Source organism: Pantherophis guttatus, chromosome 3 (genome assembly GCF_059756535.1).
Source record: "Pantherophis guttatus breed Tessera chromosome 3, ASM5975653v1, whole genome shotgun sequence".
NCBI lineage: Eukaryota > Metazoa > Chordata > Lepidosauria > Squamata > Colubridae > Pantherophis > Pantherophis guttatus.
In genome coordinates, this window is record NC_142065.1 from 119950429 (window position 1) to 119978072 (window position 27644).

The 27644-nt window shown below is 41.1% G+C and overlaps 1 protein-coding gene across 9 annotated transcripts in view; it reads right to left on the minus strand.

The window, feature by feature from the left end:
* Positions 1–27644, minus strand: part of ANKHD1 (ankyrin repeat and KH domain containing 1) — a 165294-nt gene that overhangs the window by 76684 nt on the left and 60966 nt on the right. For 4 of the 9 annotated variants that reach the window (XM_034411665.3, XM_034411662.3, XM_034411664.3 and 1 more), the window contains exons 11-15: positions 21759–21846; positions 14661–14788; positions 14346–14489; positions 12882–12996; positions 3891–4637 (exon numbers count right to left, since the gene is read on the minus strand). In XM_034411665.3, coding sequence (XP_034267556.1) covers positions 3891–4637; positions 12882–12996; positions 14346–14489; positions 14661–14788; positions 21759–21846 — 1222 coding nt within the window. The remainder of the gene's footprint in view (positions 1–3890; positions 4638–12881; positions 12997–14345; positions 14490–14660; positions 14789–21758; positions 21847–27644) is intronic. The other 5 variants (XM_034411667.3, XM_034411663.3, XM_034411661.3 and 2 more) reach the window with 3 other exon arrangements.

The window sequence follows — 27644 nt, forward strand, 5'->3', positions numbered from 1 at the left end:
AAACAGAATGCTGGTAATAAAACACACTACTGTACACGGCCAATTTCTAAAAAAAAAAGAAAGAAAAAAAGAGGGGAAAGTAGATAAATATAAAACCTGGCAATGGTTTATAACTAGAACATTAAAAAAAAGTAAATGAAGGCATGATTTTAGGTGCTCACGAGCAAAGTTTCAGAATTGAAAAATCATGTGCAAATTGTGCAAAGAAATAGAAGAATATTAGATCATATGCTCAGCTCTTGCAAAAGGATTTCATAAACTGATTATAAGCAACAGTGTAACACAGTCATCAAAATGATTCACTGGAACATCTGTAAAAATTATCATGTATCTGTAATGAAAAACTGGTGGAAACAAGCAGTTGAAAAAGTAGTTGAAAATGTTGTTAAAATATTGTGGGCTTTCTAAGTACAGATTGATAGACTTAGCCCATAACATACTAGATGTTTGTGATTGAAAAGGAAAAATTAAGGATAATTGATGTGGCAATACCAGGGGATAGTAGACTAGAATTGAAAAAGATCACAAAGTATTAAGATCTGAAAACTGAAGTTGAAAGATTATGACATAAACCAGCTTTGGTGGTCCCAGTGATTATTGGCACACTGGATGCCACACCAAACAATCTTGGATAGCACTTGGATAATCTGCACATTGACAAAATTTCCCCGTCAATTATAAAAGGCTTGAATCCACATATATACTATACCAATACATTACAACATCCTAGGTTCTTGGAAAGAACTTGATGGGTATGAAGGACAATGCAAAATAAAGTACTGGCAAATGTGACTTCACATTCTTGTGAGCAAATAATAATTACTATTATTCAGTTAAGGTTTTATGAAACTTTAAGATCCAAACAGACAGGCATCTTGTTTATAACATGCCCGATATAACAGTTTTTGAAAATAAAGTCTGGTTCATTGGTGTTGCCACTCCAGGTGATGCTAGGAGTAAGGAAAAATGACTGGAAAAAATTACAAAATATCAGGACTTTCAGGTGAAAGTTGAATGTATGTGGGGTAAAAATCAATATACTAATTATTGGAGCCCTTGGAGCGATACCTTGATTTTCTCAATATCTAGAAATATTGAATTTATCAGACTTGAACACCCCAGGTTTTTTTTAAACTAACCTGATTGGAACTGCCTATATTTTTAGATGCTACCTTTATAATTCTTAAGTATTTGGTTTGGAGTTAAATTATTAACTTTCCACCAGATTAACCTACACATACAATAAATAATTTACTGAATATTAAAAAGGGCTAAACACTAAATAACATAGATAAGAGAATTGTTTAAATTCTTTTTGCTGGAAAGAAATAGAAAAGAAACCATTGCCTAAATCATTATTTTGAGGGACGGAATCTGAACAGTTCATGCAAAAGTAGTAACAACAGATAGAACTGTTTTTCTAATCAAAGTTCAATTAAAATTTATCTGAAAGTAAATTGTTTTAGAATTGTTGAACATGTTATAATACTAAAAAGAGACCACTGAAAGTATTTTAAAGATTTAAGTCTTGTTGAAGAATAGCCAACATAAATTTGGTAAATTAAATCATGGCATATTCTTTACTATTCTTTTGAAAGGTTCAACAAAATATGGATGGGGTAATCTGGCAGATACACAAAGGCTTTTGATAAAACCAATCATCTAAACCAAATTCAGCTGTTAATCAGACAAGAGATTGAAAGTAAATTAGTGAATAGGAATAAATGGTCAGTTTTCACCAGATGCAATCAACAAAGTCCTTGTAGATTTTCATTGGCACTAGTACTTTTGAAGTTCTTTATAAATTTTTTTGAGTTAAGGTTTTCTTATGACTAACAATAAACTGGTAAGGTTTTCTAATTATTTGGAGAGTTGCGATTTGTGACTTTTCCTATTGGTTTTTGACAAGCAAAGTCAATGTAGAAACTGGCAAGTAGTTGCAAGTCAAGGTCACATGAGATGCTTGCTTAAGAACTTATGTATTAAGCAAGAATCTCATGTGATCGTAACTTGATATACTAATTATTGGACCCTCATTTAATGATGGCAATCGGGACTGCCAGAACTGCCATCAGATCTAAGTGGTGCAGTTATGTGAGGTTTTTTTGTCTTACAACAATGCTGCTTAACGGCAGAATTTCTGGTCCCAATCAGCATAATTAAGTGAGGTCTACCTGTGCTGGTCAGAAAAAAAACTTAGAATAGAATTCAATGAAAGCATTTTCATGTAAGGAATTATGACTCCTCCACCTGTCAGTATAATACCTGTATTTTTTCCATTTTCCAAAATTATTCATTTGTTTAATACATTTTTAATTTCATTTTTCAGTTACAAAACCTCCCAAAATATGGAATGTTGTTTACCATTAAAAAAACAAACACCTGCAGAATTACTTCTTAACGGATACAATAATTTAAGAAAACTGATTAGAATAAACCTTATCATTAGGTGAAATCAATCAGCCACTTTGAAGACAGACCAAAAATAAAAACTAATTGAGGCTAAAAGCTGACCCACTGCCATACTAATCCATCTCCTACAACAGCTATTTTCATTTTATTTAGGTCACAGTTTTCTAGAACAATTAGCCACCCATCAGCAAGCGTGGCAGTGCCTCTACCAATGCATGAGAAGCTGGGGGCAGCCTTAATGGGTGAACAAAGACCATCTTCCTACCTCAGGCAGCTGATTAAACTACTGCTAATCAAAGAAATTTGACTGGGAACAACTCTTTCTAAAGGGGACAGCTCTTTCTAAAGTCATCCAGTGAAAAAGAATGGTGATAGATTTAGTACAAATAAAATGATTTTTTTTCTTTATATAGCACACAATGCACTACCATTTGATACCATAATATGTAGTAATGACACCAAGTTGTATGTATCCTTTAAGAGGATTCATCAATTTTATGGAGAATAAAATTATCAATTGCTAGCCAGATAAAATAGCTATATACTATTAGTAACAGAAGCAACAAGTCTTGCAATATCCACTTCTGGATTGGGTTTACTCTTGCTTTGGAGTTTCCCATTCATGTTAGTTGGCTACTATGAGAAAATATGCTAATCAATGGGCATTTTGATTCTATTCAGCACAGTCCCTATGAGTGAGAGAGAGAGAGTGAGAGTGTGAGTATGAAGGAGGGGGGGACTCTGCTTGTCTATTTACCTCTAGGGACTAATCTATCATTTGAGTCCAAATATCCTAATTTGAAGTGTTATCCTGATGGGATAGCTATGATTGGGACAACATGCAAATAGTACAAAATGGGTAAGTAAATAAAGCCCATGTTTATTATCAAATATAACCTATTCTCATTCCCTCATTCACTTCCAAGTATTTTTGGTCTTTATCTTTAATTAGTGGAGTAATGCTTTTCAAAACTATTCCATCTTATGACTGACTATAGGCTTATGACATTCTACAGTTACATAACATAAATAAGTAATTAGTGATTGCGTTCTATTGATATATAATTCAACTAAAAATTCCTCTGAATCAAACAATGTCAACTTGAGAATGCTATCTAGAGATTATGAAGAGAGCCCCTACAAAGAATCAGATTCACCAAAATACTATCTTCTCACAAATGTTGCCTGATCAACTATTTGCACAATTCTATAAACTGACATATTTTCTTGAAAAGATTCCCGTAATAGTTATTACACCAGAAATGAAAACCAAATGGATCAATACAGTAAAAATCCAATAAAGCAAAACATTTTGCTTTGGATTAAACAATCCAAAAAGTTGGATATAACTGAATGCCAACATTAAAACTAATAAAAACTGTAAAAACAATAAGGGAAAACTTTGCGAAAGATAATGGGAACAAAAGAAACTAATAACACACATATTTATTCAAGAAAAGATACATTTCTCAACCCACCTGCTATCAGGTCATCAAGAGTGTCGGTAAGCGTCTGTGCTGGCGAAGCAACCATTAATCCATCTGGTTCTTGAACTAACAGTCCCTGAACATGTCCAGCAATTGGTTGCTGCTGTCCTATAGTTTGCTGATTACCTAATACTTTCTGAAGTTCAAAAGAATCTGTCCCATTACAACCTATGTTACTTGAAAAGTTACACTGTGGTGTTGCGAGAGGCTGAAGAGGGGCAAACTCAGTTTGCTCAGGAGATGAAGGAGAGTGTTGTTGCTCATCTTTATGCAGGACACTGTCAACCTGTGACAACCCTGAAAGGTTATCCCCAGGAAGGCCCTCATTTCCTTCCAGTTCTGGGAGGACACCTGTATGTGGACACTGCTGCTGCTGAGTAAGGGGAGCGTCTGTCTGACCTTTGGTCTCCAAATATTCTTTGGTAAATTGCTGCTGTGTTTTCATCTGCAACTGCCTTTCCACCTTTTGCAGCTCCTTCAGTATTTTCTTTTTCTTTTGTACTTGTTCTTCTCTGTTCTTTTTGAGCTCTTCAATTTTATCTTTATTCAAAGGTTCACCTTGAATCAACTCCAATGATTTAAGTTGTGCTTTTTCAATTGCACTAATTCTCTGTCCAAGTTCATTGAGCTTGCCTTCAGTTTCTTCTACTATACATTCCAAAGGCTGGTATGGGTGAAAAGGTGATAGTAGTTCCTGATCTGCTACCTGAAGGGAAGTTGACTTCTGCTTGGATGTACCTAAGCACACGAAAAATGTTTGAAAAAGTGCCATGCTGCAGTTCACCCATATCTCCCACAATCTTTTCCCACCCAAATGTAATCATTTAAAGATAAAATAGACCAAAGCCGTTACTCAAAAACAGAAAAGACATTAAAACATTGGATGGGAGTTTAAATATGGACCCCTGCTTTAATTTTAATACTCAAAGGAAGATTCTGTCTGAAATGTAGGCTACCAGAAAATTATTTACTACACTTGGAAACTCAAACGGAACTTGCAAAACAGTTGCAATACTCAGATATTCACTCTCACCCATCTTTTTTTTTTTTTAGAGAAGTGCTAAATAAATGCAAAAACAATATAGATTTTTGAAAAATTGTGCAGGTTTACAAATGCAACACAAACTAATCTAACAAGAAATTACCACCAATTCAACCTCCATGCAAATACAAGCCATTCTGGTATAGGAGCTTTATTGTTCAAAAGTCCAAATTCTAAATATTTTTCACAAGCTAATACATTTGGTGCTAATATCCAAAAATTTTAAAAAAATATTCATAATGAATCAAATATTTTCTAGGGTAAACAAAGAATTTTAGGAGGACCTTTATACATATTCAAGAAATTATATTATTATATAGTATACAAGACAAATATATATATATATATATATATATATATATATATATATATATATATATATATATATATATATATATATATATATATAATTTGATTTCACTGCTCCAAGGTTATATAAAATTGTATCAATGTGTAGATACTGAGTTCTATATTTCTAAAGAAAATGAACAATTCATATTAAAAAAAATACTAATTATACAAAGTCAATAGAAACTTTGCCATTAGCCATGTTCTTACAGTTTTCCTTTTTTTAAAAAAAGTGTAAATATCCTAAACTAAGCAATCTTAAAACCCTTATACCTTATTAAGACTAATAGGTACTTCTGTGGTTCTTCCTATTATTATGTGCTATTTTGTGTTTCTAGTTGTCTTTTGTATCTAGTTGTCTTTTGTATGAATCTATTCTTTTTCCTATAACATTCTTGATTTAGAAAGTCTATTACTTAATCTGCTGCACCACAATTAAACTGAACAATTTTGTTCTCAAACTACAGAAACTCACTGAATCAGGATATTTTTATATATGTCAGTTCTCACTTTTAACTCTTAATTCTTTCTTCCACTAAGATCTTGACAATGTAAAGAGATCAACAGAAATATAGACCTATGCCTACAATGTAAACTACAGCTGAAGTTTCTAATATTAAAGCTATACTACATATCTTTATGTACATTTGTTTACAGATTCAAAAGAAGGAAATAGTAACTAGAGCAATCAAAATAATTTGGATACCCTACCACTCAGTTCTTTTTAACAAACCCTCTTGCAGTAGTAGGGTGGTGTGGTGACTTAGTGGTTAAGATGCAGGGCTTGTCAGCTGGAAAACTAGCAGCTCTTGGTTCGAGACCCGAGTGTCATGGGATGGGGTGAGCTCCCGTCCTCGCCCCAGCTCTTGCCAACCTAGCAGTTCAACAGCCTGCAAATACGAGTAGATAAATAGGGACTACCTTCTGTGGGAAGGTAACAGCGCTCCGTAACAACATGCTGGCCAAATGTACACCGAGATGTCTTCAGGCAGCACTGGCTCAATGGCCTTGAAATGGAGAGAAGCACTGCCACCTATAGTCAGCAACGACTAGTGGAGTACAATCCATAGGGACCCCTTTACCTTTTTTTACCTTGCACTAGTAACACTTCTAAACTTATCCTGTAGTCAGCCAAAAACCTTTTATATTCTTGGTTTTTTAATTTCTCTCACTCTTCAGTTGCAGAAATCTTCTAACTCAGAAATCTGAGCATTCTTAAATTTCCTTCCACCTGCATGTTTTGAGATTCCCCAGATTTTCAATAATATCCCAGGACTGTGAAGATTATTCCAAAACTTTTTATCTTTTTTTCTTGTAAATGCCTCAAGACTGATTTCAGATAGTAATCTTTAATACACAGTTGATTTAAAGTTTGAGGTTTTTTTCCCACTGACTGTGGGACATCAACTTCTAGCCACCCTTAGCAATATTTCCCATGCCACTGGTTGTTACACATCCTCGAAGCAAAATAGAGAAATCCCCTTATTTAAGTTAGCAAAGTGTACCCAAAATGCTTCATATCCTTTTCCCCCTTTTATTGTGTATAGCTGAACAGTTCAATTTCGTTTCATACACTTTATTTGTAAACACTTCAGGAATAGCAATATTTTTTTTTGAAAATATTGTATTATTACTTTTATCATGAGGCTGGAGCAAAGGTATCCTTCTGAAAATTCTCTCATGCACGTAACAGTTGTGTAAGAAAAGCCACACTGTGGACAGCAACTTCCAACATTAACTAACCTTTACAAACACTTTGTTTATAATTATGTCTATAGTTCTCTTTTGAAGATCTGAACAATTTTCAGGCAGCTCTAGCAGTGTTTTCTTTCAAATTGTCGTTTTGACTTTGATAATTCCACATCACTTCTATCTCTTAAGAAGGGTGAATTTATCTTCATTCACACTTGCTTTGAAGAGATTTTGGTTGATAAAGGTTCAGAGAATTTCTTTTCCTGTGTTTTCTCTAATGGGTCAATCATCTTGTGGGATCTTATTAACAACTTTACAACTTTACTTTAAAAGTAGCAGCACTAAATCAATTAAAAGGCTGCCAAAACTTCTGCAAAGTTCATATTTACTGCTCCTTTACTCTGAATCTGCAAACAACTGCACACAAACCATAATGTAAATATTGTGCCATTTCTGTTCACTTAAGGATCAACTAAAAACACAATTTAACAAGGGCTGCCCAAACTTTTTAATTCAACTGGATATTTCAAGTCAAAATTATGAAGTGCACATTTATTTCACAATCAGTATACTGGTAGTCTTTACAAAAATCTATTGAAACAAAATTAACTACTCAGGAGGAATCAAGATCTCTAAAATAGTACTTTTCTTTGAGTCCACCTGCTAAAAAAGGAAAATCTTTTCAATGAGAAATGACTGTCACTCACATCTCACCTTTTAAAAAGCTGTAGAGAAACAATTCAAGTTTAATCCTTTGTTTATGAAACTTGAAAATAAGTAAATATTTTTGTTCCCTAAAATAGCAGGGGTTCCAGGATATAGTTCACATGCATTAAATTTTCCTCCCCATGCAGCTTGTGTCTTCTTTTTCAGAATGCTGAAAAAGTGTCACTGGGAAGGGCAAGGCAATGAGACTTCTTCTATCCCTCCAACAACCTTAACTTACAAGACACTAATTTCCTACTAATGAAATCAGATTGTGTGCAGCTTCATTCGTATCCCTTCCAGAGAACCTCTTGTAGATATTTCCTGATACAGAAATAGTGGAACTTTAGTAATAATTTAGTAATAATGTCTTCTCATTGACCAGGGAGCTATTTTTTTTAAAAAAAAATCTCCAGCAAAGTTTCACAATACAGCATACTGAACTAATTGAAACAAAAAGGTGCTTTTGCTAAAGTTAATTTCACATCTGAAATTATATACAAATACTTCTAAAGAAGTATCTCAAACTTTATTCTTTGAATAATCCAGAAAAGTAATCAATACAGCAAATTATTGAATAAGCATCTAATTCTTCAATACAAATAAGGAGTAGATGAGAGATTAACAAACAGAAAGAAAGTTCACACAATTGACACAAAATTCAAATACAGTATTGTACCAAAACTACATTCAACATCTGGCAGAAATCTAAAATGAAATCATATAAAATAAAAGGTAACTATAGCAATCTTGCCAGCTATTTGTTGCAGACATTCGTGAATTACTAATCCAGTTATCTGGGATAGCCCAATGATGATCAACTTTTAAAAAATGTATTATTTTGTTCCACTGAAAACTTATGGTAAGGGATATTTCCATGTATTTTATATATACCTTCCTCTCATCAACCTCATTTCAGCTTCTATCTAATTACATTATTATTAATAATTAACTTTTTTTTTTCAAATTTCCAATAACATTTAAAAAGATAAAACCAGGATAATTTTTTGGTTCTATTACCCTGTTTCCTCCAAAATAAGACATCCCCTGATAATAAGCCCAATCGAGCTTTTGAGCGCATGGCAATAAGGCCAAGCGCTTATTTTAGGGTTCAAAAAAATATAAGATAGGGTCTTATTTTCGGGGAAACACGGTAATCAATTTATAACTTGTGGTTCTGTCACTTCATAAACATTAGTTAATTCTTCTAAGAACTGTGGAACATATACAATGTTCCATTATCTGTGGGTTTCTTTTTGTTAGAGGTATATTAAATATTTCTATTACATTTTTTACTATATCATAGTTGACATCAGAAAAATTAATTAAATTTAAGGCTCCGAGTAGCCAATTCCTCTCATTCTTCAATCATTTAACAAAAAATGATTTTGAGTCTATCAACATATTTTATTAGTTCCTGTTTCCAACACTGGTTGTTTTTTTTAAAAAATGCATTATAATTAGATATTTTTGTGTAAGATTCTGCTATTCTGTATTCCAGTTCAGAGAGCAAAAACGTATAGTCACAAACTCCTCATCACTAGCCTAAACAAATTATTTTTTGTATTATAAATCTTATTAAGTATTTAACTATACCTCTATATTTTGAGAATAGAATTAGCACTAATTAAAAAGCTGCAACCCACAATTCAATACAAAAATTGCATTCTGACATCTTACTAGGCAACCAGTATCACATCAGGCCTGGAGAGTCCAGGGTTCTCCCTGGTTTTCTGACAAGTTCTGATGGGGACTGTAAGGATGACATAGCTAGAATGCAAATGGTTCATCAGACATATGCCCATACAGTCGACCCATTCATATGGCAGCAAAGACCACAAAGTAGCTTCTTCTGTGACCTCCTCTACTTTCTTGGTTGTTGTTCAGCAGAACTCTTCAGAATAGTCAAAGATTTATCATCTGCCCTGCATCTTAATCTCAATCTTGGGATTCTCAGCAACTGCTGTGACATATTTTAGAGGCATTCAAAGTTTTTAAGAAGAGACTAGACAAACGTATTTGTCTGAAATGGTATAGGGCTATGATGGTGAACCCATGGCATGTGTGCCAGAGGTGGTACACAGAGCCCTCTCTGTGGGCACGCACACCATCGTCAGCTGCTCTTCCAGGTTCCGTCGCGTGCATGTGTGCCAGACAGCTGGTCCGGTGCGCATGCATGTGGCGGGCAGCTGCTCTTCCGGGTTCTGGTGCGCAGATGCGTGCCGGCCAGCTGTCCAGCGTTCAACAGAACCCGGAAGAGCAGCTGCCCGCAATGTGCATGCGCACCAGCCAGCTGCTCTCTTACAGGTTCTGGCACTCCGGGGTGTGCGCTCCAGTTTCGGCACTCAGTGCAGAAAAGGTTAGCCATCACTGGTATAGGGCTTCCTGCCTAAGCAAGAGATTGGACTAGAAGACATACAAGATCCCTTCTGTTATTCTGTTATTTTCCTGATGATATGAACACTATTGTAATGTACTAACTGAGGAGAGGAAATGGATATGCATGGAGGATCATTAATTATATTACAGAGATTAGAAACCATTTTGGGCATAAGAAAAAATACCAGCAGTAATATGTCATCTTTGAATGTTCTGAGACAGGCTGTTCTTCTAGGGCAGATTTCAAAATCAAATATGCATTGTTCCAGTGCATTGTGCATACAGCTGCTATGCTGTTGAGTTTTCAAACTGCCAAATGCAAAAATTATATTGTTTTGCCTGCAGTTTGAACTTTTGCCTTCCAAATATAAAATTATGTATTGTCAGATGCATTAGGCAAAAAAAATCAAGACCACAGACAAAGAAGTGGGTTTATTTGTCACTATTATATTAGTTGTGTAAGATAATGAAATGTATCTATTCTTGCTTCTTTTTGGGAACTCAGATCTGTGGCTGTTTGCGTAAGCAGATGTTGAAAATCTATATTTAACTATGATTTATTTATTTATCAAATTCAAATGGCTGTCCATCTCTTAAGAAGTGATTCTGGGTGGCATACAGCAAAAAATATTAGAACAATAAACATATTAAAAGGAGACAAATTAAAATGTTAAAAAAGCATAAAATATGCATTCCATTGTTAGCTAAATAAATTTTTGAAAGGTTTTTAATAATAATTGCCTTGGGCAATTTTTTGGTGGACTGCATTATGGGTAGCCTTTACCTTACTATTAAGATGTGGGATAATATAATATATATTGACACTTTTGTTAACTACAGAAATACAAGAATATATTTGTCTGAAAACCAAATATTTCAAAATCTAATTTGAAAGTACATATCTCCCTCACAGAAATATCTGTTTACCATATATTTATGGGTCATTTATCCATAATAAATCAAATAAAACCCTCTATCCTATGAAAATCTAAGCAACACTGGGTATTCTTTTCTTTTTTAAAATCTTTTTAATGTCATTTTTATATTTGTTTGTATATTTTTTGAAGTGCTAATTTTTTTTTAAAAAAAAACTCTCAGTGAAAATGGAAACCTTGGCTTAAATTTTGTTATCAAACAGAAATGCCAGCCAATATGCTCATTACATACAGGGTGGGGTGGAGTGGGAGGAATCTTGCTTCGATAAAACATAAAAGATCTTCAGATATAGGGACAGCTATCAATTGTAAGAGTATGAATTTCTTTAATCAAACTTTCCCAGCTTGTTGCTCTTTCAGATATAAAAATTCAGATATTATGAATTACAATTGTAATTAACTCTAACATGGGAAATATATCAGACTGTGGAACTGAAGAGCAAAACTCAGCCACTCTTTTCCTGAATTAGAGGTCTTAAGATCTGAAGGGGGCAAAAAGTTCTGCAGCATGTGGCAATATAAATGTAGCATTTGCCTCCTTAAACCAAATGCAGGTTTACCCAGAAAAGCCATAGCTACTTCAATATGCAACAGGTAGGTGCTCATGCCACTTTACATGTCATTGCAGTGCTTTACAGCACCATGTATTAATGCTGCAGGTAATCAATAGCAAATGAATAGACTTGTCCAAATTATTAACTTAATTTAAAAAAAAAATTTTTTTTTTAAAATTCAGCAGCATAGTGATTGAAATAGAAGTCAAGCAGGAAGCTCATTTAATCTTCTTAAATCATTGCTCTACCAATATTAATTGCCCATATAGGCCCAAGCTAATCTGCAGGTTTGGAACAACATCAGATGCTGTGTAAGTTATAAATTTACATACAGAATAGTGTGCGCTGGTTGCAACCTTTCCATTTTAGGAAAGGTCGCATTTGTTCATCAATTTTCATTAGATTTCAGAACTCATGTAAAAAAGTAATATATAGGATCATGAGTAGTATTTAGGATCATGAGTAGAATTTACTCATGTTTCTAAAGTTAAGTATTATTGTTATTAATTTATTACAGCTGCCCACCCATATATAGTCCATATGATTGGTGTTAATAATGTATATACTCAAGTAATTGAGTATAGTACCCCCTCCCAATTTGTATATGTATTAAAATTGGAAATAGCATATAAAACTGATTTAATAAATAACTGAAATATGCTGAATTTGCATAATCCAAATATTTTTTTTTTCTTTGAAAAAATGACTGCAGATTTCAAGCATAGAATATACAGGTATGGATATCTTGCCCAAATATTCTGAGTATTTAAGAAAAACATCATCTAAATAATATATATAGAGAGAATTTTTCCATATTTTATTAACAGCTTTTACTTAAAATGCTTAAAAATTACTAGATTATTCAACCCCCATCTAGTCACTATTAGTCCTGTACACTATTAGTCCTGTATACTATTAGTCCTGTTTGCACATCACGTTTTGTTTCTTAAACATTCCAATTTTAATTTACTCTTGTAGAAAGTAATTTTATATATCCTGCCAGATCTCAGATTTCATTTCACTTTTTTACTAATACATTTCATTTAATGTATACTGCATTATTTTGATCATTATAGATGATAGAATGAATTCTTTAAACAAACTCTCTAAAATCTAAATCTATGGAGTGAAATATAAATTATTTTACCAATGTCCCTAGCTAGTACAATTTAAAGTATGGATCCTGCCATTGTTTTCAATACTTCCTATTATTAATGGTTAAGATAAATTTGTACAAAATAGTTTCAAATAGTAATACACTCATCCCCTAAATGCCCAAATCAGAATATTAACATTCCATAAACTCTAAGAAAGATAACTTACTAACCTTTTTGGAGAGTCAAAAGTGGAGGGGGATTTTCTTGAGGAGCTCTGTCGGGTTCCTGGGGAGGTACAACCATGGCAAGTGCATGCATTGGTACACGTGGAACCTGTAAAATCAACTCAAGAGAAAACCAACATGTCAATGGTAAATTGTAATCTATACATTATTCCAACATGTTTAGAACAGTCTTACTCTGACTTAAAGTTCTAGGTTTACTTGTATTATTCATATAACCCTTTGTTTAGCTTTTAGCAGTACTAAAGTCATTCCATCACTTCACCTCTATCATAAAAGTTGCTCCATTTGAATTAAGTTTTTCTGTCTTTGTATAAGCTACCTCTATATTTTTTCTCATTCATTATTTCTTATATGTTAAACACAATGCCTAAAATACTATGAAAGAAATAGGATTGTAAATAGGAAATTGTGAAGTAGCATTAAAACGTTTTTTATGTTTCTATAAGCCAGGGAAGGAGAGTACAATCAATCATTGTTATATAAAAGGATAATTTAAGTAAAATGAAGATGGCCATCACAATCCTAAATACAAAGTGAAGATTAAATCAATATATTTTATTCATCTTTGATTTCCAAAGCACAGATATGTTCAAATGTTTCTTTGGGATTTTACTTCTTTCACTCTGTAACATCTATTATATATTAATATATATTATTTGCTGCAAAATAACTTAATCCCAATTTTAGATATTCTTAATGATAGAGCTAACTTTTATAGATTATGCAGTGATCATCTAGGCCAGGGTGGGCAACTATGGCAACTTTACGACTTGTGGACTTCAACTCCCAGAATTCCTGAGCCAGCCATGCCACAGGTTGTAAAGGTGTGGTAGTTGCCCACTCCTGATCTAGGCTATATATTCTATAATCAGCATGCAGTACCTGAACTCACATCATAAAAGAACACAAGCTAGTAAAGGAAAGAAGATTGTTGAAGATCTTTGCATTATATTATCAATGCCTTCAGTTACCATTATAACAATTGTTCATTTTAATGTACCAATTGGAGAAAGAAGCATTCACTATTTGAAAGTCCATTATACTGAAACTTCTATATATTCATAAAAACAAACTTATGGGTGTATAAAAAGCACATAGATTTTGTCTGTTCAATCCAAAGTCTACTAAACTGAACTGTGCTAAATTGGGAGTTTACAATATAAAAATGCATTCCATTTGCATTTTTATATTTATATACCTATTTTACTTTTACTTCTATGTTGGCTCTCTAATCTCTCTATAGTTAAAATATAGAAAACATATGGAAGCATATACAGTACTCTGGCTCAAATTATCTCCAGAGTCAGATATAAGAAATTGCAGATGTATTTTAAGATATCCAGAAATTAACTGAATTCAATTTATCTAATTTATTTTTACTTAAATTTATATTTTTATTAATCTCATTCTGTAAAGGCAAAAAGCTGTTTTCAAGTGACAAACACTGACCTGAGACTGATCCTGAGATGGTGGTGTGAGTTGTGTCATGTCTGTAGTTGGAACTGACAGAACATTATTTGGGTAATCCAATAAGTAGGAAACAACATTTGTGTGACCACCCTTGGCAGCTTCAATAAGCATAGTTGAGCCATCCTAAGATATAAATTTGAGTAGAAAATAAGTAGAACTGAAAACTGTGACATCAAATTTTCAATATTATATTATCAAATCACTGTTATAGTTAGAATATTTTAGGATTGTTTACTTCTTAGACAATTAATAATATTTAATAAATTTAATAATAAACTAAATTATTTGGAGTACCTTAAGACGATGAGTAGGATCGGCACCATGAGCTAGTAATAGCTCAACAACAGCAAGATGGCCCCCAGCGCATGCCAGTGATACCACTGTATGATCGTTATTAGCTGTAGCCCGATTAACATTGGCACCTATGACAGAAGATACAATTAAAGAAAAGTTCTAATTAATAAATTAGTGCAGGTAATCTTTACTTAGCATTCAGATTTAAAACTATTTTGTTTACAGGAAATCATTACTTTTGAAATGAAAACAGAACAATGGGAGGGTTTTACATATTTTAGAAGAGGTTTTACACTAAGCAGCCTAGATCCAAAGAAAAAATTATGAATAATTGGATTGCCTATCCTCAGATTATTTTTTATTTATTAGAAAATTTATATTGCCGCCTATTTGCACATGATGACTCAAGGTGGCTTACAGGGATATAAAAACATCATATATAAAAAATTAATAATAAAATAATACAATAGCCCCCCACCCCGGCGACAATACATCACACAAGCCATTTAATGCGCTCCATTCCGCTCTGGGTTCCCCAGGCCCACTGGCAGAATCAGGTCTTCAGCACTTTCTGGAAGAGTGTTAGAGTGAGGGCCATTCTAATCTCTGGGGGAATGATGCTCCAGAGAGAGGGAACCACCATGGAGAAGGCCCTTCTTCTGGGTCCCACCAGGTGTATCTTCCCAGGGGATGGGACCCGCAACATTCCTTGCCTCTCTGCTCTAGCGGGTTTGGTAGATGTGACTGGCAAGAGACGATCCTTCAGATAACCTTGCGGACCGCTGAATTTTGCACCAACTGGAGCTTCCAGATGCTCTTCAAGGGCAACCCTATGTAGAGCGTGTTGCAGTAGTCAAGACGGAAAGTACACTAGGGCATGAGTGACTGTGAGTAGGGATTGTTGGTCCAGGAAAGGCCGTAACTGGTGCACAATTCACAGTTGCGCAAAGGCCCTCCTGGCCACGACCACCACCTGCTCTTCGCACAGGAGTCGCAAACCCAGGAGAACACCCATATTATGCACAAGGTTTGTTTGAGGTAGTGCCACCCCATCCAAGACCAAAGGTGGTAATTTTCCATGGGCCTTTGAACCCCAAGCCCAGAGCCACTCAGCCTTGCCAGGGTTGTTTCAACCCGTTGCTCCTCATCCAGCCCCTAACAGTCTCCAGGCACTACGAGAGGGAGGACACAGCATCGCTTAACTCACTACGGGCTGAGACATACAGCTGAGTATCATCAGCATATTGATGATACCTCAGTCCATGGTGACGGATGATCTCACCCAACGGCTTCATATAAATGTTGAACAGGAGTGGAGAGAGCCCTGTGGGATGCCGCAAAGCAGTGAGCGAGGGCTGGATCTTTCCCCTCCTACCAACACTGACTGAGAGCGGCCTCAGAGGAAGGAAGTGAACCAGGATAGCACAGGGCCTCCCACTCCCATCCCCCGAAGCCACTCCAGAAGAATAGCATGGTTGATGGTATTGAAAGCTGCCAAGATGTCAAGTAGAGCAAGAATGGATGCACTATCCCATCCTGCTACTGCCAGAAATCATCCAAAAGCATGACCAACGCCATTTCTTTCCCATATCCAGTCCTGAATCCTGTCTGGTAGGGGTATAGATAATCCGTTTCATCCAGGAATCTCTGGAGCTGCCGTGCAACCACCTTTTCAACCACCTTCCCCAAAACAGGAAGATTGAAGACAAATTGGAAATTATCCAAAAGGGTGGAATCCAGTGATAGCTTCTTAAGAAGAGGGTGGACCACAGCCTCTTTAAAATGCTGGGGCACTGCCCCCTCCTGTAGGGAAGCATTAATCACCACCATAGCCCACCCGCCTGTCACCTCCCAGGAAGCTTTCACAAGCCAGGTTCTAAAACACAGGTGCTTGCACCCATACTCCCTAGAATCTTATCCACTTCCTCAGGAGCAACAGGGTCAAAACAATCCCAGATAAAAGGGCAAGAACCTGCCCTAGGGGCTTCCACTGGACCAGCAACCACACCGGCATCTAACGGGGAACGAAGTTGAGCGATTTTGTCTTCCAGAAAAGATTATATCTTCTTTTTGAAAAAAAATAATTTAAATAAATCTTTTTTTTGATTTTAGCACCTTAATCTAATTCAGTAAGCTCTTCTGATTCTGAAGTATTTTCAGAGCTACTTAGGAAAGAGCAAAGTTGTTTTATAATTGCCAGATTAGAAATGGTTTCTTTCTGGATTTAACTTAGATGGACATTTTGGAAAAATTATTTCAATTATGACATTGTTAGATTTTCACAAACACTTATGGAAACTCCTGTAATAATATGCATTCAGCCAATCTATTGCCTTAGGGAAGTACTTTCTTTCAGTTGTATACTATATTTATATAGTGATTGTAAGACTGATACGTGTTACTGATTTGTTAAGAGAAACATTAAGAAAGCGGATCATAGCAGCTGGGCGGTGACGGAGGCATTCCTCGAGCTGGAGTCTGTTCGGAGGTCGGAGCAGCAGCGGCAACGGGTCCGCTGGAGTCGTCTGCGGCACGGCAATAGCCCCAGGCCCTGGAGTTTTTCTGGGTGCCTTGGGGCCTGCCGGACTCCCTGGAGAGCTCTGGGACGCTGCCAGAATTTTTTGTCTGGCAGAGGCAGCGGCGGTGACGGCTGCAGTTGCAATGGCGACCATCTGACGATGGTGGGGAGGAGAGCGTTGGCTGTCAGCCCTACTGATGTGGTAAATGGGGTCAACGTGGCAGAGAAACATCTACTGTCCGGGATTGTCTAGGACCTTGCGTGAGAGCTGCCCAGCTGATGGGTCAGCTCCTCACAGACACTGGGAGGCCTCCATTTGGATTTTGGGGGCTGGGGGTTGGAGGCCATCTACCCCCTATTTTCCATCTTCTTCCCCTTTTGCATTATATCCATCTCGGACTGGCTGACGCTTTATTGACTTACTGACGCCGAAATCTGGCTCATTTCCATCTCAGCCCTTCCCCTTAGCCGTTTGGAGGATTGTCAAATACGTTGGGATGCTATGGGAGCTGGTGTATTACTTCTATCTCACCAGAAGAGGGGACTGACCATCAGACCAACCACCATGAGAGGATGGTCTTGGACTTTAGCCCCTTGGGCTGTGTTTGATACTGCATTCCTTCATTACTTCCATCCCACCAGCAGAGGGGACTGACCACCAAACCAACCACTGTGAGAGGGTGGTTGGACTGTATCCCCCTTGAGCTGTGTCGACATGGCAAGAGACTCTGCCCACTGTTGTGAGGGGACAGTGGACTTTGGACCTTGGACTTTGGATGCTCCATCGTATTTGCTCTCCCCTGGACCTTTTATTCTCCATCTGGACCCTTTGGGACATGGTCACTTTTATCCTCTTGTGGCAAGATGTATTCGGCAGCTGAGCTTCTTGTTCTGTGAGACTCTCCCCTCTCGCAGGATTGGCCCTCCACTCTATTGAGGGCCTACCTCGATGATGGGCTTTGGAACCCCGAGGGGTGGCATGCCGCGAAGAGGGGGTTGAGGGTTTTTTTAAATTGTCGTTAGCCAATCTTTTTAGGGGTTTTGGGGGGGAGGGTTGTTTGGCGAGGGAGGGGTGTGTGGAGGGTGATTTGTTAAGAGGGAGGCCAGGCTCGGCACAGGGTCGCGTCATGGGAGGTGCGGAGTGGAGAGTTGAGGGGGTTAGTGTTGGTAGGGAGGAGGGCGATTCCATCAGTACTGTGGGTGGGAGGAGCAGATATGGTGGGAGCAGGGGGGCCATATCGTGTTGTGGGGGCACGCACCTGCTGTCTTCAAGCGGTGGCGTGCTCTGGCCCCCAATGCTCTTCTCGTTCCCTGGGTTGTCAAGAGCCTCAGAGCCCGAGCCTTAGGCTGATGCTGTGCAACGCCAAGTCCATGGTCAACAAAGCCCCCCTCATTTGCGAGCTGATTCAGGAGGGGGGAGCGGACCTGGCGGGTATTAGAGACCTGGTTGGGCCAGGAGGGGGTGGGTCCCCCTCGTAAACATATGCCCACCAGGTTTCTGCGCATTTCATCAGCCGAGGGCTCAGGGTAGGTGTGGGGGGGTGACGGTTATAAAGGAAGGTCTTGATCCTAGGGAGGCCACTGTACCTCAGATAGCCGGATGTGAGTCTCTCCTTGTGAAGTGGGGTCATGGGATGCAGGTGGGCTTGCTGATTACGTACCTGGCTCCCTGCCGCGTGGCAGCAGCTCTGCCCGAGCTCCTCAATGTAATAGCCAGGGTGGCGGGAAATACCCCCAGGCTTTTGATCATGGGGGATTTCAACCTGCCATCCATCGGTGAAACGTCTGAGGTGGCTCGGGAGTTCATAGCTTCCATGACAGCCATGGACCTGACCCAGTTAATTCATGGCCCTACTCACATGGGAGCACACACTCTGGACTTGATTTTTGTCTCTGGTCAGTGGTTGAATGGCCTAGATACAGGGGATACAGTCATCGAACCCTTGTCATGGTCAGACCATTCTCTCCTTAGGCTTCACTTTCTGACCGCTACACCCCATCGCAGGGAGGCGGAACCGATTTAATGGTTCCGCCCCAGGCGCTTGATGGATCCTGATAGGTTTCAGATGGAGCTTGGGCCATTCCCTGAGACTCTGGCTCACGACTCGACTGAAGACCTGGTGGTTGCCTGGGATAGGATGGCCGCTGGTGCTTTGGACCGGGTCGTGCCTTTGCAGCCTCTGACCCGGCACTGAACCTGCCCAGCTCCTTGGTTCTCCGAGGAACTGAGGGAGATGAAGCGCTGGAAAAGACGCCTAGAGAGTGGTTGGAGGGCTAGTCGTTCCGAATCCGACCGAACACTAATGAGGTCTCATATTAAGACCTACTTAGTGGCGATAAAAGCGGCAAAGTGTAATTACTTTTCCGCTCTTATTGCATCGGCAGATAACCGCCCAGCTGCCCTGTTTAGGGTGACCCGCTCCCTTCTCCACCTGGGAGCACGGGAAGACACCTTGCAAGGGCGAGCTGAGGATTTTGCGCAATATCTGCACGATAAAATTGCTCAAATTCGGGAAGGCTTGGACTCTGACTGGGTAGGTTCAGGCGGGATGTCTGAGGCGGGTCTTGAGAATGTTATCTGGGATGAGTTTGACCCTGTGACTCCTGAAGACGTGGACAGGATGCTGGGGAGGTTGAATGCAACCACAGGTTTACTGGATCCATGTCCTTCCTGGCTGGTGCTGGCTACCTGGGAGGTTACATGAGGCTGGCTCCAGAGGATTATAAACAATTCTTTGAGTGAGGGTTTCCTGCCTCCCGCTTTGAAAGAGGCGGTGGTGAGGCCCCTCCTCAAGAAGCCTTCTCTGGACCCGGCTGTTTTGGCAAACTACTGTCCAGTCTCCAACCTTCGCTTTGTGGCAAAGGTTGTTGAGAGTGTGATGGCGCGACAGCTCCCGCAGTACCTGGATGAAACTGTCTATCTAGATCCGTTCCAGTCCGGCTTCAGGCCTGGGTACAGCACGGAAACGGCGTTGGTCGCATTGGTTGATGATCTCTGGAGGGCTCGGGACGGGCTGCTCCTCTGTCCTGGTCCTATTAGACCTCTCAGCAGCTTTTGATACCATCAACCATGGTATCATGCTGCGCCGGCTGGAGGGGTTGGGAGTGGGAGGCACCGTTTTATGGTGGTTCTCCTCCTATCTCTCCGACCGGTCACAGTCTGTGTTGGCAGGGGGGCAGAGGTCGACCTCAAGGCACCTTGTTTGTGGGGTTCCGCAAGGGTCGGTCTTCTCGCCTCTTCTTTTCAACATTTATGTGAAGCCACTGGGTGAGATTATCTGTGGTTTTGGGGTGCAGTGCCATCTGTATGCTGATGACACTCAGCTGTACATCTCCACCCCAGACCACCCCAATGATGCCCTTGAAGTGATGTCCCGGTGCCTGGAGGCCGTGCGGGTCTGGATGGGGAGGAACAGGCTCCGACTCAACCCTTCCAAGACCGAGTGGCTGTGGTTGCCGGCGTCCCGATATACCAAGCTGGTGCCATCGCTGGCTATTGGGGGCGAGTCATTGGCCCCCACGGAGAGGGCTCGTAACTTGGGCGTCCTCCTGGATGCACGGCTGTCTTTAGAAGAGCATATGACGGCCATGGCCAGGGGGGCTTTTTATCAGGTTCGCCTGATACGCCAGTTGCGCCCCTTTCTGGATCGGGACTCCTTATGCATGGTCACTCATGGACACTCATGGTCACCTGCCTGGACTACTGTAATGCTCTCTACATGGGGCTCCCCTTGAGGAGCACCCGGAGGCTCCAACTGGTCCAGAATGCGGCCGCGCAGGTGATTGTGGGGGCGACATGGCGCTCCCATGTAACACCTCTCCTGCGCGAGCTGCACTGGCTTCCGGTGGTCTTCTGGGTATGCTTCAAGGTATTGGTTCTCATCTTTAAAGCGCTCCATGGCTTAGGGCCTGGGTATCTACGAGACCACCTTCTGCCACCAATAACCTCCCACCGGCCAATACGCTCCCACAGAGAGGGTCTCCTCAGGGTGCCGTCGGTCAAACAATGTCGACTGGCAGCCCCCAGGGGGAGAGCCTTCTCTGTGGGGGCACCCGCCCTCTGGAACGAGCTACCCCCAGGGATACGACTGATCCTGGACCTCCGTACTTTCCACCAGGCCCTGAAGACTTCTATTTCAGCAAGCGGGGCTGGCTTAAAATTTTTAACTGGTTAATTTTATGGGTAAGGGGTTTTAAATTGGGGAAGCCAAATTGATTTAATTATGTTTTAAATTATTTTAATTTTCATATTGTATGTATTTTAATCTTGGTTGTTCACCGCCCTGAGTCCTTCAGGAGAAAGGCGGTATAAAAATTTAATTATAATATATTAATTATTATTAATTATATATAATATAATATATAATATTAATATTAATATTAATATTAATATTAATAATAATAATAATAATAAAATAATAATAATAAACAGAGTTTGATATAATCAATTAACTATGGTATATCTAATTAACTCCAAAATTAGACAGTAACCTCATCTTTAAATATATAATAAACATAAATATAATAAAACTTTAAAAACTTCAAATATATCAAGCAATCCCTTTAAAGGTATTACTTACCTTTACTAATAAGAAATTGTACAGTGCATAGATGACCAGCTCTTGCAGCCTTCATTAATGGTGTCCTTCCACCTTCAGATTCATGTTCCTATTTTTTATTAAAAAAAATTAAAAAGTATAACCAGACTAACAAACATTATTACATCCCATTATGAGCTTAAAATTATTTACTGTTTTCCAGTAACCCTATGCAATAACGATCACTTAATTCTGCCATAGGAAGTCACATTCTAAACAAAAGACTTAATTCAACACAATGGTGTATATACAAAATTGGTTCATGAGAAAACTTTTTTTCTAGAGAAAATTCCTATTTTTTCATTTTTCAAAAGACACAGGAAACTGTCTATTCTATCCAGGAGATATCTTTTAAATTGGACAATAATCTTACACACAGTCACTCATGCCCTCGTCACTTCCCGCCTGGACTATTGTAACGCTCTCTACATGGGGCTCCCCTTGAGGAGCACCCGGAGGCTCCAACTGGCGCAGAGTGCGGTCGCGCAGGTGGTTATGGGAGCAACATGGTGCTCCCGTGTGACACCTCTCCTGTGTGAGCTGCACTGGCTCCCAGTGGTCTTCCAGGTGCGCTTCAAGGTTTTGGTCACCACCTTTAGAGCGCTCCATGGCTTAGGACCTGGTTATTTACGGGACCGCCTACTACCACAAACAGCCTCCAACCGGCCGGTACGCTCTCATAGAGAGGGGCTCCTCCGGGTGCCGTCAGCCAAACAGTGTCGACTGGTGGCCCCCCAGGGGAGGGCCTTCTCTGTGGGGGCACCCACTATCTGGAACGAGGCTCTTAAGACCCTCCTACTCCAGCAAGCCGGCCTGGCCTAATTTTCTCCCCTGTTTTAAAATTCTTTTAAAATCGAAATTTTAATTTGTTTTAAATTATTGGGATTTTTAATTGTCTCGGGCTAAATTATTTAACCTGGTTTTAATTATGTTTCTAACTTTTGTATCTATGTATTTTATTTTGTGCCTTTTCACCGCCCTGAGTCCTTCGGGAGTAGGGCGGTATATAAATTTAATAAAAACAAACAAAACAAACAAAAAACCTTAAGGCTAGGTTTGGGAGAAGCATATTTTAGAAGAAGGAAGAGAAACTACGCTTTTAAAAATAACCCTTATCTATTTTATACCTTAAACCCAGTAAGACCAAGGTCCTCTTGAAGTACATGTTGCATTCTGATTTCCTCAGCTGTCATCTCAATATTTCATTTGTTTCAAGTGTTTTTCAAAGAGACTGACCTAGCAAAAACTTACTGTATTTTTTGGACTATAAAACGCAACTTTTTTCCCCAAAAAAAGAGGGTGAAAATCTGGATGCGTCTTATAGTCTGACTGTAGCCCCGCCCACCCACCAGCACCCACCCTTCAGACATTTTCATCCTCCGCGCGTTGCATTTTCGGGCGGTTCCAGGCGGCGGGGATCTGGGTCGGGGCACTGCCTGAGGAACGAGCCTCTTCGGGACAGTCTGGGAGAGGGGGAATCTGCCCGGTGGCTTCGGCGAACAAGGCGGGCCTCATGGTTTGCGGCTGGTACCCCCTATGGCCGCCCAGCAGGCAGCTCAGGGCAGACAATGGCCACGATGACTTCACTCCCCAGCAATGTGAGCCGCCACCACCGCTGCCTAAACCCTCTCTGCGCCTGGGATCCCCTAAAGTGAAACATCCCTCCTTTCCAGCCACTGCCGCCCGTTGGCCAGATGCAATTCGCAGAGCCATGTTTCAGGCGGCAGCCGGTTCCCCTGCAATGTGCTTCAGGGAACCAGGGAGAAAAGCATTTTTAGGTGGCAGCACCAGCCGCATGCCGCGTTTGTGGATTCGGGGAGAAAAGCGCTTTGCATATCAGGGAATGGGAGTGGGTTGATCAGTCATTTGAAGGGGAGGGGAAAATGCATGCTCTTAACTTTGCACGCGCCGTGGTTGGTGTTGTAGGAGAAGAGGTGGAGGAGCTGGGGGTGCTGATGCTCTGGCACTCTGCCCCCCCCCCACTCTCAGGCTGCCCTGGGTAAGATCTCCACCATCAAGTGGGTCTCAGAGAACGTAGCCGACTACTTCTACAAGAGATACTGGGCAGGACCCAGGCTGAAAGATGGGGGGGGGGGGTGCGCCATCCTGGACGAGGCCGGCTTTTCCCCTCCCCCAATCAAAAAATGGGGTGTGCGGCTGGTGGGAGCCGTTCACCCCTTGCCCACTGTTTTGAGGAGGTTGCAGACGGCTTTGTAGTACTCACTAAGCCGGCTCTTCAGTCGCAGCACCCGGCACCTCTCCACCATGCAGTCCTTGCAGAGGGCTTTCACTGAGGAAGGGGAAGGATGCCAGAAGGCTGAAAGGCAGCGGCAGGGCCCCTCCTTGGCCGTTCGGCAAGGGGCGAGCGTCTGCCATCCCACTGCCAATGGGGATTCCTTGGGTTGCACCTCACCTCTCCAGAGGCAGCTCCGAAAACAGTGCTGAGGAAGGTGTGAGGGGTTGGGGGGGGAGGAAACTGACAAATGAGACAGTCGTAGGGGTGTGACTATCTCAAGGAAAGGGGGAATTTATTTACCGTGTTTTCCCGAAAATAAGACACAGCTTAATTTGTTACATGTGCATTCAATAAAAGCCCTACCCCCCAAAATAAACCCTAGTTAAGACCCTACCCACTCCGTTGCACCTGGTTGCATGAGGTGGAGCGAGGCCCACAGATAAAAATCAAGCTAGGGTGGGGATGGGGGTGGTGGAGTTGCCCTACTTACCTTAGGACAGTTGCAGCCAGGCATCCCACGCCCCAACACCTGCCTCGCCTTGCCAACCTACTTCTTCTGAGGATTCTTGCTGCCGCTTGCATGTGTCACCCCCGGCCTCCGTTTCACTGTCAGAGGCCTTCAGTGTTGTGGCCCGTCAGCGGCCTGTGCAGTTAGTAGCTGATTCCGACAGTGAGGAGGCTGGTGTGGTGCTACGCTAGTAGCCTGTGCAGTTGGCACTCGAGTCAGACAATGAGGAGGCTGGAGAAGATGTGGTGCCAGAGGCGGGGATTCAGCCAGGGCTTTCAGAACCTCCAGAAGCTCCCGTAAGTGAAGAGGAAAAAGAGGAGGAGCCTCTTCTCGATGCACGAGTGCGCAGAGCTGCGAAAAGGCAGGAGTGGCTCCTCAGGAGGAGGTCTCCTCGACGGTAAAGCTTGGGGCTAATTGGCCATTCCCCTAGCCTATTTAAGGAAGGATGACGGCTGATGCAATTTGCAGGAAACAACTTCGTTCACATTCCTTTGAGTCTTGATTACAGAAACGTTTGATTTCGGCTCTTGTTTTTCTCTTATCAGTTTTCCTGCAAATTGCTTCTGGGCATTCTGCCAACCATAGTAAGATTATGGTTATCTGAAATACTGTGCCTCAGAACTGAGTTCTTTGAATTATTCTTTGAATTCTTGTTGGCTGTTAATGAACTTAAATTAACAGCCCTTGTTCAGAAAAGACTGATTTATTGTACTTGTTTACTTGTAGTAAACTTTAATTAGTAAATTAAGGTTTGTAGGAACTTTTTGTGTGCTGTGTTCTTTGGGGTCCGTAGCTGGGGCAGAACATTTCGTTTCCTGCCTAAAAACACACACACAAACCTTGATTAAGATGGAGCAGCTGAGTGAAGAGAACACACAGCTTCGGCAGCAGTTAGCTTTGATGGCTGACCAGCTGGCTCAGCTTCAAGCCCAAATGGCTTCATCTGCTCCTCCTCCTCCTCCTCCTCCTCGAAACTGCCCGGTAGCTGTGCCATATACGTTTGTTGGTAATTTGGAAATGTTTCCGGCTTTTCTTGGACAATGCAATTTATTCATGAGTTTGCAAGCTGAGGATTTTCCCAATGACCGGGATAAAGTCGGATATCAGCCTGCTCTCCGGCTCTGCAGCTCGTTGGGCCATGCCCCTGTTGGTCCAGAACAGTCCGTTGCGTTAATGACTTTCGGGGGTTTTGTGAGCACTTGCGGCAAATGTATGAGGACCCTAACAAAGCACAAACATCCACCAGACGGTTGAAGTCCTTGAAGCAAGGCCGGCTACCCCTACAGGAATACATTAGCGAATTCCTTTTGCTAAGCCAGGACTCGGCCTGGAACGAGGCAGCACTTTTGGATGTATTCCAAAATACACATTCTGCCAGCACAAACCAGGAGGGTTTGTTGGAGGCGTTACAGGATGAGTTGGCTAGAGTGGACATTCCTCCGACTCTTAACGAGCTGGTTCGTCTGTGCCTCAGAATTGATGCGATGTTACAGCGGTGGCCCTCAGGAACCCCGTGTGAACCCAGTTGTTCGTGAGGATCTGGCTCCAAGGGAGGAGCCCATGGAAATCGGTGCAGCCAGACTCCACCTGTCCATAGCTGAGAAAGACAGAAGACGGGCAGGGGGACTTGTGCTTATATTGTGGGGAGCCTGGACACTTTGCTGCCTCTTGCCCCAAGAAGCGACGCTTCTGGCCCTGCACCACAGTCACACTCTACCCTGTCGGGAAATGGCTGGAGCCTGATCTAGGGGAAACCCTGGGTCGGGCACATACCAACACCGGCTCACGTTCTGCAGAGGTGGATTCCGGACCCCCTCGTCATTTGATTTTGAACACCAAAGTTTTCATTGCCAATAACCCCCAAGGAATCCCGGCTCATGCTTTGGTGGACTCCGACGCGACGACCAATTTCATGGACGAGGCGTTTGTTAATCACTTTGCCGGTCCCCTGTGTTCAGTGGATCCTCCCATGGTCGTGGAGACCATTGATGGTCAGGTGCTTCTGTCCGGGCTGATTAAGGCCGCCACTCAACCCATGCATCTGACCATCGGTAAGCATGAGGAGGCCATTCAATTTTATGTCACGTCCGGATTACATTTTCCTTTGGTTTTGGGGCTGGCTTGGCTTCGGACTCATGATCCACACATCCTTTGGTCCCAGAATTTCATGTCATTCCCGAGCCTGCAATGTGTGGATCATACTCGCCAAGTATACGCAGGCCAGGTGCAGGGTCCATCTGCGGTATCTTTGCCAGCCGACCTCTCGGACTTTGTGGACATTTTTAGCGAGAAAGAAGCGGACCAATTGCCCCCACACCGGTCGTACGATTGTCTCACTGACTTAATTCCGGATGCACTGCTCCTTGTAGGGAGGTTGTATTCTTTTTGGACCCTGAATTGGCTGTGTTAAGGGAATTTGTGGACAAAAACCTGGCCCAGGGTTTTATTCGGCCCTCGTCATCGCCCTTGTCCGCTCTGGTCCTCTTTGTCAAGAAGAAAACCGGAGACTTGTGTCTGTGCTGCAATTACCGTAAGCTGAATGCCATTACGGTGCGTAACCGGTATCCTTTGCCCTTGATTCCTGAACTCTTAGAGAAACTCCGGGGGGATACCATGTTTACCAAGTTGGACCTGCGCGGCGCCTACAATCTGGTTGTGGTACGAGAAGGGGATGAGTGGAAGATAGCGTTCGGCACAAGATATGGCCATTTTGAATACACAATCATGCTGTTTGGATTAACCAACACTCCCCTGTCTTGCAGCATTTTATGAACAATATTTTCCGGGATCTTTTGGACCAGTTTGTCGTGGTTTATCTAGATGACATCTTGATTTACTCAACATCCCGGAAAAGTCATCTCCAACATCTCCGCCTGATCTTGCAACAGCTTCAGGAACACCAGTTATATGTGAAGCTGGAGAAATGCCAATTCTACCAGACTACAATAGACTTCTTGGGCCATCGCATTTCTCCTGAGGGCATAGTGATGGATCGGAGCAAGGTCGAGGTATTGAGAAGTTGGCAATCTTCTCGTCGGATGAAAGATGTCCAGCGACTCCTCGGGTTTGCCAATTATTACCGGACATTCATCCCTGGCTTCGCCACTTTGACTGCGCCCCTCAC